The sequence below is a fragment of the Chrysochloris asiatica genome, unplaced genomic scaffold, assembly GCF_000296735.1.
Source record: "Chrysochloris asiatica unplaced genomic scaffold, ChrAsi1.0 scaffold00053, whole genome shotgun sequence".
NCBI lineage: Eukaryota > Metazoa > Chordata > Mammalia > Afrosoricida > Chrysochloridae > Chrysochloris > Chrysochloris asiatica.
The window spans coordinates 15,372,322-15,384,748 of NW_006408571.1; the positions used below are offsets into that span (position 1 = coordinate 15,372,322).

At 37.2% G+C, this 12,427-nt stretch overlaps 1 protein-coding gene across 1 annotated transcript in view; it reads left to right on the plus strand.

Moving 5' to 3' along the window:
* The first annotated feature begins 20 nt into the window (after positions 1-20).
* Positions 21-12,427, plus strand: part of DCAF10 (DDB1 and CUL4 associated factor 10) — a 41,627-nt gene continuing 29,220 nt past the window's right edge. Inside the window, exons 1-2 of the mRNA XM_006863129.1 lie at positions 21-235; positions 4,914-5,027. Of these exons, the coding sequence (XP_006863191.1) occupies positions 138-235; positions 4,914-5,027 (212 nt within the window). The 5' untranslated portion in view covers positions 21-137. The remainder of the gene's footprint in view (positions 236-4,913; positions 5,028-12,427) is intronic.

Sequence of the window (12,427 nt, forward strand, 5' to 3'; positions counted from 1 at the left end):
GCGGGGCCGGGAGCCGGGGCCGACCGGGCTTGGGCGCCGGCCTGCCCAGCCCTGGCGCCCGGCTCTTCGGGTGGCTGAGGGAGCGCAGTCTGGGCCGCCGGCTGTTCGTGGATCCGGCGCGGGACAATTTCCGTACCATGACTAATCTTTATGGCTCCATCCATCCTGCAGACTCGGTGTACCTCAGCACTCGCACCCATGGTGCTGTCTTCAACCTCGAGTACTCCCCGGACGGGTAAGTGCCAGTCCACTGGGCCCCCTGCTCCCTGGCCCGGCCCTCTGGGGTAGACAGGCCTTTGATCCCCGACCCGAGGCTCCAAGAAGGAGAGCTGCCTGTCTATCGCCGCAAAACCGGGCCACTGCTGGCACTTTGAGGCACACATTGCCGTCGTTGTTAGGTGCCGGCGGCCCTGGGTAGGGCTTCTGAGGCTGGAAATCTTTGCTGGAGCAGAAAGCCTCATCTTTCTCCCGCGGAGCACTGTTGACCTTGGGGATAAGCAGTCCAGTGCTTATCCTACGCTGCTACAAGATCGAGAAAAGCTATGTCAATTATATATCAAACAACAAAAGGAAGCTGGCGAGCCATATTAATATCAAACAAATAGGTTTCAAGGCAAAAAAAAAATTGACTAGAAATAGAAGGTCGCTTTATAATTATAAAATGTCAGTTCATCAGGGAAATAGTTCTGAACGTTTTAGAATGGATCTTTTAGATTGAAAATACACCAAAATGGATCATTTCAAAGAGAAAGATAAATTTATCCTCACTAGGAAGATTGTAGTGCACATCCAGAGTACCTCAGTTAATCAAGTAGACAGAAAGATCCCAAGGCTACTTAAGATAAGAACAGCACCTTTAAAAGCTTGCTTTAAAGGGTATGCACAAAGGGATAGTCAGCCCATATCAGGGAAGGTGTTCATCAGGCTTGCATCTTATCACCATATTTATTAAGCCTGCATGCTGAGCAGAAAATCTGAGGAGCTGGATTATATGAATAACAACGTGCCATCAAGACTGGAAGAAGACTTAACAACCTGTAATATGCAGATGACACAAGCCTCCTTGCTGGAAGCAAAGAGGACTTGACGTACTTACTGATGAAGATCAAAGACTACAGCCATCAGTATGGACTGCACCTCAATGTAAAGAAAACAAAAATCCTCACCACTGGACCAATAAATAACATCATGATAAATGAGAAAAGATTGGAGTTGTCAAAGACTTCATTTTGCATGGATCCACAATCAGCACATGGAGGCAGCAGTCAAGAAATTAAATGATGTACTGTATTAGGCAAGTCTGCTTCAAAAATATTAAATAGCAAAGATGTCACTTTGAGAACAATGGTGCACTTGACCCAAGTTGTCTTATTTTCAGTTTCTTATGCATGTGAAAGCTGAATAATGAATAAGGAAGACTAGAAGAATCAGTGCATTTGAATTTTGGGCTTGTTGAAGAATAGTGACTATACCATGGACTCTGTGTATTTAACGTCGATCATTTTTTAAACCTTTATTGTGATTTGAGTGAAGGTTACAGTTTTACAATCACCAAATCATATACCGTGCTTTAGTACAATGATTGCAGTCCCCTCCATGTATAATCAGGTAACAGTAGTTACTTGGACTCACTTTAGCTTTTGCATTCTTCCCTTAGTCTACAGATAGATACTTTCATCTTCCTTTTCCAACCTCCCTCCTGTTGTACATTGTCTACCCTGTCACCCATGTTAACATTTTAATCCTCTAATCCATGAATAATTAATCCATGAATAATTTTCCCTCTGCTAGTAACCATCATAGACTGTTTTATCAAAAAAATCTCCTTTTGACCTTTCACAACATTCATATCAACAATGTTTATCCTTTTGTGATTGACCATCTTCACTCAGCATAATGTCCTCCAGGTTTATCCATGTTATGAAGTGCTTTGCAGATTCATCTTTATTCTTCAACATTGTGTATTATTCCATTGTGTGTATATACCAGAGTTTGCTTAACCATTCTTCTGTTGATGGACATTTAGACTGTCTCCATCTTTTTTATGTATTTTTTCTTGTAGACCACCTATTGAAGGATCCTGTTTTCTTATCCATTCTGTTCTCTCTGCCTTTTGACTGGTGCATTTAATCCATTTATTACTAATTGATTGCTGTCATTTTGCTTTGGGTTTGTGTGTGTGGTGCTGCTGGTTTCTTTGTTCCACATAATATTTTGTAAATTTATTTTGTTGGTGGTTTTTTTTTTCTTTTTTTTTTCATTTTCATTTGTTGTGTTAATGTTTACTAAATCTTTCTGATTTTCCTCTTTTTAAATTTTGATGTACAAGTGTATTATTTATAGGGTAAATGACAGGTTATCCTGCAATTTATTGTGTTTTTTTCCCTATTTTCAAATTTTGTTTTATCTTGAAGTTTACTTGACTTTCTTGCCACTTGGAAGTTCTTTATCTACACTATTCCTTCTATTGACTTTGTTGTTGACTTCATTATACATTGATCTCTCTGGTTACCTATTTTCAATTTGTAGGTTTGCTTAATTTTAAATACTTCTGTATCTGGATTGAGTTCTGGGTGATATTGTCATGCATGGTAGTCTCAGATTTTGTCTGCTGTTACTGGTTCTCAGTCCACAGAACCCCCCTAAGCGTTTCTTTTGAAAAATTGGTCTGATCATTACAAATTCCTTTAATTTCTGTTTATCAGGAAACATCGTAATTTCACTGTTATATTTGAGGGACAGCTTTACTGAAAATATGATTCTTCGTTGGCAATTTTTTTCTTTCAGAATTTTGTATATGTCATTCGGTGCCTTCTTTCCTGAGTGGTTTCTGCTGAGAAATCAGAGCTTAGTCTTACTGGTTCTCTTTTGTAGGTAACTTTTTGTTTTTCCTAAGATGCTTTCAGGATTCTTTCCTTGTCTTTGATTTTGGAAAATTTGATTTTGATATGCCTTGGTGATTTTCTTTTGGAATATATCCTGTTTGGGGTCGTTCAGTTTCTCGTATGCTTATCTACTTGCCTTTCAAGATGTTAGAGAAGTTTTCTTCCAACAGTTTTCTCTGTGCTTTTTGTTGTCTCTCCCTGTTCTGGAATTCTGATTACCTGTAATTTGTTCCACTTGGTAGTGTCCTATATAACTCAGGCTTCCTTGGGATTTTTTTTGTTCTTTGTTCTAATTGTTTTAGCATACTAGTGTTGAGAGAGATATTTTCAAGCTTACTAATTTGGACTTCCATTGCTTCTCCTTTGCCTTCTTTCTACTTTCCTTTGCCCTTTCAATATATTGTCATTTCTGAAATCTTAAAATTAATCTTATGGATTTCCAATAGCAGGTTTTGTACTGTTTCAAAATTTGCATTTATTTTGTCTGTTTGTTCTTATAATGTTTTCTTGAATTCTTCTAAAGTGATTTCTGTGTTCTCCTTGCTTTTCTTGATGTTTCTGTCAGTTCTTTGAAGGTACCTAAATATCATTCCTTTGAATTCTTTTTTCTTTAATTCTACTACCTTTTCTTCCTCAGAAACATTTTCTGGCTTTGCATCTTGGTCATTTGTTTGAGCCATTTTCTCTTGTTTCTTATTGTGAGCTATAATGGTCTGTTGTTTCCAGGGAATTGTGGGGGTTTTCATATTTGTATTTAACTGATGATTGTATGTTGGTGTGTTTTTAGGCTCTCACCGACTGTCTCTTGTGAGTGTAGTTAGAGAATGGAAGCATGAGAAAGTTGAGAACTACACTGGTGAGAAAAAGGAGGGGGAAATTCTGCTGAAGAATTTTTTTCCAACACAATAGTGCGCCTGCTCATTCTCAAGGGTAGCAAGGAAACTATACCACATCCACCTTCTAGCACTGATCTTGCTCCTGCAGAGTTTGTTTGTTTGTTTCCAGGAGCTCTGGGCACAAATCGGGCTGCTAACCTCAAGGCTGGCAGTTCGAAACTACCAGCGATTCCGCAGGAGAAAGATGAGGTGTCCTGCTCCCGTAAAGATTTACAGCCTCAGAAACCCTGTGCAGGGTCACTATGAGTCGGAACGGACTCCACGGTACTTAACAACAACAACAGTAACTCATCATTTTGAAAGGAGCATGATTTGAATCCCCCGAGTATGCCAAAACTGCCGTTTGACCTAGTATAAATTGAAGAGCACAAAATTCCTCTGGGAAGGGTTAGAGAGATGGACATACTGTGTTCAGAAGTGTAGAGTGGAGACCTAGATGAAGGATACATCAAGAAACAGTAGCTTAACATTTTGCTATTTTTGTTTGATAAAGATTTCTGTGATTTTGCAGCAGTACTTTTTGCCTTATCCACATATATTCTGGAGTTGTTTTTTTTTTTATTATATACATATAAGTTTACCCCCTTTTTAACTGCTGCATGCTATTCCTAACTATGAGCGTACCTTACCCTATATAATTAATCCTTTTCCTTTTTGTGTGTATTTAGGTTGCTTTCAATTTTTCTTCTTCCAAATGAAATATATGCTTATATATACTTATACTTTTCAGTAATTGGTTTTTCCCAGAAAAAATATTGAGTCACATTTAAAAAGGTATACACATTTAAAACTTAGATACTTAAAAGGTGTTCTCCAAAGATAATCTGCACTAATCTGTTAGGAGCAAGATGTGGCAGTCTGCTTACATTAAGATTACAGCCTTGGAAACCCTGTGGGGCAGTTCTGCTGTGTCTTATAGGGTCACTATGAGTTGTAATTAACTCAACTGAACACAACATAATGTCTGAGCATTCCATTTTCTACTATTCTTGCCAACAGTAGATAACTGTTAATCTTTTTTAATTATTTGCTAACATAGACAAAAAGTTATTTAATAATTGTGTAATTACAAGTGGATATTGATAACTAGAAAATGCAAGAAAACTAAAGAGACGTTTGCCTTTGCTTTCAGGTCAGTGTTAACAGTTGCTTGTGAACAAACTGAAGTTCTGCTTTTTGACCCTATATCTTCAAAGCACATAAAAACCCTTTCTGAAGCTCATGAAGATTGTGTAAATAATATCAGGTTAGTATTATAATCTAATATAAAGTGAACTTTACTAGGGTGGCCCAAAATATTCTACTTTGGGAGTTAATGAAAATTTGTAATGCCTTGGCTACTAGTGCTAGATGATTCACAATTGTGAATCTTATCCCTTGTGAAATTTACCCTTTTCATTACAAAACTCACTGTTAACCATTTTGGATTGAAATATTTTTGAAGTATCTTTTTCACTTTTATATGACTTTTATGTTTTCTCTTTGAAAGTTAGGGTCATCATTATGAATCTTAGCCATTTATTATGCTAGTCCTGTCATACATTTGAGCTAATGATCTATACAGAATTATCTACATCTCTTACACTCCCTTCTGCCTTCCCCTCAATCTAGATTATTACAGGAAAAAACACATATGCATAGAGAAGTTCTTTGTAGACTTATTGGAAGCTTTGTAAATTCTAAATAATGTGAGAAGTAAATAATAGTTACACTGTTGAGTGGATTAAAAACAGTCATTAACAACATATTAAGTAAAAAAAGATACTGCTTGGCTCTGAAACAACATACACATCATTGTGGACCAGAAATGGAACACAGACACAAAGTTATAAGCAGGACTGAAGCCATAGACTCACTGGGTTTTCAGTCTGGAAGCTGGCACTGGCATTTAGTCATTTTTCTCCTGTCAGGTAAAGTGCTAAAGTGCTTCATGTGAGGTAAGAACCAGAGCCAGAGTCACTGGTTGAAGCCAGGGAATTGGTTGGAATGTCTCTTCCATTTGTGAAAGGCTGAAGGGGAAAAAGAGCTATTCACTACCTAGGCTATTGGTTTTAGTAGACAGACATATCTTAGACCAGGAACTGAATGAAGTCACTCGTTAAATGAGTGACTGAATCAGTAATATCTTTAGTACCATCCTGAAACTGAAGCCTGATATCATTATAAAGCCTTGATCTGGTGTGGGAGGCCCAGGAGACCAAGTGGAGTAAATTATAAAACCATTAAATAGAAACAGAAAGAAAAAAATTTAACTTTTGCACTCAAAATGAGGCTATAATCAAAATTCCAAAATTCATGATGAAACCTCATAATAAAATCAACAACCAGGACAGACCCTTTCTCTGGATGAATTTAATTTTTATGGAATAGTCCAAAAAAGACTTTATTTTTAAAAATAAATTATTTATTTTTTTTTGACTAGGTAATACATGCACGTGGTACAAAATTCAAAAGGTACAAAAGGGTAAACAGTGAAAAGTAAGTCTATCTCCCACTTCTGTCTCCTAGCCACCCAGTTTCCTTCCCCAAAGGCAATCACTATTACCAATTTCTTACTGTCCTTTCTGAGATAGTTTATGCATGTTCAAGCATACATACACACTTTTATATAAATGCATCCTGCACATATTATATAGCTTGCCTTTTTTGCTAATATATTAGAGGTTGTTCACATGGAATGATCTTACTCTCTTTAATGGTTACTTACATTCTTTTGTTTGGAAGAGACCTTAAGCATTTTTTAGGTTGATTGAAGAAATAAATTAAGGATAACTTCCATTTAAAGAGAGCTCAAAGTTACGAAACAAATGCAGTTAGACAAGAACAGGTTAATGTGGAAAAGAACGAAGTAGAATTTTTGTAAATTAAAAATGTAGTACCATATACAGGGCCACTCTGAGTTAGAACTGACTCAGTGGCACTTAACAACAACAATACATAGATGGGATAATTTTACCCTTTATACCATTGAAGAGATAATTTGGTGGAAGATAGGTAAAAATTTACTCCTGGGAGAAAGTGAGATTGGGAGTAGTTATTACTTAGGAAACACTGAGTTTTTGTTTATGGGAATGGAAAATTTGGCAGAGGATATTGATGATGGTTGTACAACATGATTGATATAATTAATTTCACTGTCTTGTATATGCAAAAAATGTTATATTGACAAATGTTGGGTTATCTATAATTTTACAACAACAACAAAAATTTACCCGGAATTCTGAGAAAGATAAAAATTTGAAAGGTTAACAAGACAGAGGATTAATTGGGGACTTCTATGGCTAAGAATATTTAGTATTAAAAAAAGGATCTGAATCCTCAAATCAAAAGTAAATTCTAGAGTGTCAGCCAGGTTAAATACAAATAAATCCATATCTGGATAGGTTGTAGTGAAATGCTAGAGTCTTAATACAAGATAAAGAGAAAATCTTTAAAGCTCCATATTACAGAGGTCAGTTCTCCCAAAATTAGTATGTATATACATTCAGTTCTGTCTTAGTCAGAATACCAACAGGGTTTTCTTTAAAACTTGAAAAGCTGATTTAAAAATTCACATTGGATAACAGAGTACTAAGACTAGTTGAGACAATATTGAAGATTAGGATGGTGGGAGTTCTTAAACCTCTAGGTTTCAGTTGAGTGGCCAATGGAATGGCTTAGAGTTCCCAGTAGCAGACCTATGCATATATTAAAATGTAATATGTGGCATCAGTGGCATTATAAATCAGTGGGGAAAGTATGACCTATTCAGTAAGTGGAAAAGAGAAAATTGGTTTTATATGTTTGTGTGTAGGATAAACACTGGACTCCTAACCACAAACCCACCAATTGCTCCTCAGGAGAAAGATGAGGCTGCTTGCTCCAGTTAAGATTTACAGCCTTGTAAACCCTATACAAGATCCCTATGAGTTCAAAATCGACTCAGTGGCAGTAGGTTATATACATATGTATACGGAGTAGTCCTGATGTGGTGCTGTAGGATAAGCACTGGACTGCATGGTCAGTTTGAACCAAAAGGTTGGTGGTTTAAATTCACTATTCATTCCTCAGAAACCCTATACAGGGTTGCTATGAGTCGGAACTGATTCGACGGCACTTAACAATAACAACATATATACATGTATATGTGTAAAGGTTCACAGGCTTTAAAGGTTTGCTATCATAATTAGGTCTTTAACCTAGTTGGAAGGAGCTCTGGTAGCATAATGGTTACGAATCGGGCTGCTAATCTCATAGTCAGCAGTTCAAAATTACCAGCTGTTCTGCTGGAGAAAGATGAGGCTTTCTGCTCCCGTAAAGATTTACAGCCTCGGAAACTCTGTACAGGGTATCTGTGAGTCAGAACCAACTCCACGGCACATAACAACAACATCAGCAATCTAGTTGGAAGTTGGAAGTTTTAAAAATGATGGTATGAGGTAGAGATCTAATTAAATGATCTCTACCTCTTAACATCATTTTTTAAAATTTCAACTAGATGATGTTAAGTGTCGTTGAGTAAATTCTGAGTCATAGTGACCCTGTATAGGGTTTCCAAGGAGTGGCTAGTGAGCTTGAACTGCTGACCTTGCACTCCATCGTATTAATACGCAGCACTACACCTGTAAAGCTTGTAAACCTTTAGAAGAAACTACAGACTATTTCTTATTTTCAGGGTATGTTTTTTCAGTGTTCAAAAAAGTAGAATATGTTTATGCTCACAGTGTGAGAAAGCCTTTTTAAGACAGAAAACACGAACCATTAAGGACTGATGAGTTCAATTGCAATAAAATTTCACTGTGACGTCTTAACACTGTGAAAAGATCTTATGTCTCGTTCTGTTGTGCATAAGGTCTCTATGAGTAAGAACCAACTTGGCGGCCCCTAACAACGTATCTAGGTGGAGTGATACTGTCCTGTATGTTAGTCTCAGGTTGTCTGCTCCTGTTGATTCTCTGTCCAAAGAATTCCCTTGAATCATTTTTATAAGGTTAGTCTTGTTTTTACAAATTCTTTTCATTTCTGTTTATCTAAAAATATCTTAATTTCACCATCTCAGTATTTGATGTACAATTTGGCAGGGTATATGAAATCGTGGTTGGCTATTTTTTTCTTTCAGAGTTTTATGTGTTTCATCTCATTGTCTTCCTGCCTGCATGGTTTCTGCTGAGAAATCAGGGCTTAGTCTTACTATTTCTCCTTTGTAACTTTTCATTTTCCTGAGCTGTTCTCAGAATTCTTTCCTTGTTTTTGGTTTTGAAAAGTTTGATAATAGTATGTCTTGGTGATTTTCTTTTGTGGTGAATCTGTTTGAATTTTGTTCAGCTGCTTGAATGCATGTGTTCTTTTATAATGCTAGGGACGTTTTCTTCTAAAAACTCTTGGACAGTTTTCTCTCTCTCTTTTTTTTTTGGTGGGGGGCATGGAGGAGGGTGTTTGTCTCTTCTGTTCTGGAATTCTAGAATCACACGTAAGTTATCCCTTTTGATAGTGTCCCGTATAAATCTTAGGCTTTCTCTGATTTTTTACTTCTTTTTTCTGCTTGTTTCTTTAGCAGATAAGTATTGAGAAATTTATGTTAAGATCAGTGATTTGGCCTTCCATTGACTCAATTCCACTTCTTTGTTCTTTCAGTGTATTATGTATTTTTAAAGTCTTAGTGATGGAGTCCTAGTGTAGTAATGTGGGATAAGCACTGGACTGCTAACCAAAAGATCGACAGTTCAAATCTAGTAGCCACTCCTGAGAAACCCTATCCAGGACCGATGATTTGATGGTACAACAGCAACAATGTCTTAGTATTAATAGTTGGACTTTCTGAGTGCTGTTTTTGTATATTTTCCAATTTGTTCATTTATTTTGTCAGTTTTCTGAATTCTTCTGAACTTTTGTCTTGTGATTTCCTTGATTACATCTGCAGTTTTCTCTATCATTCTCTCAGTCCATTGAAGGCACTTAAATATTCATTCTTTTAAATTTTCCTTATTAGTAGTTCTGATACCATTTCTAGTATTATATTTTCTGAATGTGTATTTTGGTCAATTGTTTGAGACATTGTCCTGCTTCTTTGTGTGAGTTGAAATTGTCTTTTCTCTGAGACATTGAAGTATCATATTTATATTTAATTGATGATTGTATACAGTGTGTTCTTAGGTACTCACCACTTGTCTCTTGGTGGATGCAATAATAGAGACTGCAAGTATGTTTGTATAGTTCAGGGCAGGTTAAGGTGCCTTCAGAAGCAAGGGTGCTGTGTCAGGCACCTGACCTGAGATAAAACAGGCTACACAGGGAGTGCCACTGACCACTGGGCTGATAAGGGTGTGGGCAATGGCCATGCCCCTGGCTATAGGGAGGGTGCAGGGAACAAGAGAGAACTCTCCTTTACCTCCAACCTCCAGCCTTGTCCTGTGCCTGCAGGCCAGTGTATCCACAGCCACCATCAAAAGCTCTTGATGGCCATGCTACTCCAGTCCAGCCTGTAGTTCACACCTTTTTCTTCTCTCTTGCTGCTCCTGTTCCACGTCCTCTACCAGTTAGTATTCAGGTCCACCTCTCTGTCCCGTCTTCTGAAGCTCAGGGGTCCAGGATCCCCATACGTGTCTGTTTCAGTTGTGGTCTCCCATGCCTTTTTGTAGCTGAGGGTCTGTTCAACTCGTCTGCCTATCATATTGCCCTGGGAGTCTAATAAAAAATTTTTTAACAGGAAATACTTTCCAGTAAAAGAAAATTAAAGTAAAAATATTGTGTTTTTCACTAAGCTAAACTTAGTTAATTTAAAATGGCTAATTTTTATTCTAGGTTATTCTTTATATATTTTTGGTGTTGTTGTTAAGTACCGTGGAGTAGGTTCCGACTCATAGTGACCCTGCACAGGGTTTCCAAGGCTGCAAATCTTTACAGGAGCAGAAAGCCTCATCTTTCTCTTGCATTAAAGTTGGTAGTTTCAAACTGCTGACATTGAGGTTAGCAGTCCAGTTCGTAACCACTACGCTACCAGAGCGCCTTATATTTTTGGTATTTGGGGAAAATAAATTTGACAATATGAAAATTAAATTTATCAAATAACAGAAAAATCTATAAACTACATTGAAAGACAGAAACATATGGGGGAAATATATATAATATGCTGTACTAGGGAAAAACTGACATGTAATATCCTTAACACAGAACAAGATCGTAAAGCATTAAAATCAGTAAGGTACACTAATAGCAATTCGCAAAAGAAATACAGTTTGGGAGAGATGGCAGACTAGGTAGATGCACTACATAGACCCTTTACAATAACGATATGAGAGACCAAAAAAAGACGCAGATGAAAAGAAAGGTTAGACATGGCAATGAAACGATATATGATAGGATGAATGTAAAACTAATGTTCTCGCATATAAACTATCACATAATTCACAATAGAACATTAAAAAAGAAAGAAAGAAAGGTTAGAGAGGTGGATGAGAGTGTTTGCTGGGAGGAGAAGCTGGTGAACAGCTGTCCAGATGTGGTTGCACCATCTTGTGAATAGAACAGGCTGTGTAGGGAGGCCTGGCAGAGCAGATTCTTAAGAGCAATGGAAAAGGTGCAATTTCTTCTTTTTCCCTATGCTCCCCTGGTGACCAGAGGTGTAGTCAGCTTCCATCCGTACCCACCCAGAGTGCAGGCCCCACTCTGGGAGTTTGGAGTCATGTTCAATTGTCCCTTTAATCATGAGATAATGTCCATCTTTATTTATTATGCTGGTTTTTGCCTTAAAATTTATTTTATCAGAGATTAGTACTGCCACTCCTCTTTGCTTATTATTGCAATTGTCTTGGTATATTTTTTTCCATCCTTTGACTTTTAATCTATTTTTGTCTCTGTGTGAGATGTATCTCTTTCAGACAGCATAATGAAGGATCTTGTTTTCTTATCCATTCTGCCACCCTTCGTCTCTTAACAGGTGCATTTAATCCATTTACATTCAGTGTAATTATTGATAGATTTTGATTAATTGCTGCCATTACGTTTGTTTTTTTGTGTGGTGTTGCTGCTTTGTTCTGTGTGTCTTCATTTGTTGAGTAATTAATTTTTGTGTTCTTTCTTGTGAGTTTCCTCATACTTTTAATGTTTCCATGTTCTTCTTGGATTTTCATTCTCTTGGTATGTTGTGACGTGTTAAGTTTCTTTGAGGTTGCCTTATAGTCCATTAACTCTTCTCTCCATTTACTGCAGTCTATTGTATCCTGTAATCGACCTGACCTTCTCACTATCTGGATCTCTGTTCCTACATGTTTACCGTCTTTTACATTGTACTTGTTTTGTTCATAGACTGATCTCCCACATTCTCTGAGTTTGTTCTTAGAGTTTTGTTCTGTTCTCAACTTTTACTTCTGTTGACTTAATTCAGGGAGATGCTGCCACGTATGTCAATCTCTGATTGTTTTCTGTTCTTGTTGGTTCTCAGTCCACAGAACTCCCTTTAGGATGTTTTGTAGCGCAGGGTTGGCTTTGGCAAAATCCCTTACCTTCTGTTTATCTTGGAATGTTTTGATTATACCATCATATTTGATTGATAACTTTGCTGGATAAAGGATTCTTGGTTGGCAATTTTTGTTTTTCAGGGTTTTATAAATGTTTCCCCATTGCCTTCTTGCTTGCATGGTTTCTACTGAGAGATCTGAACTTAATCTG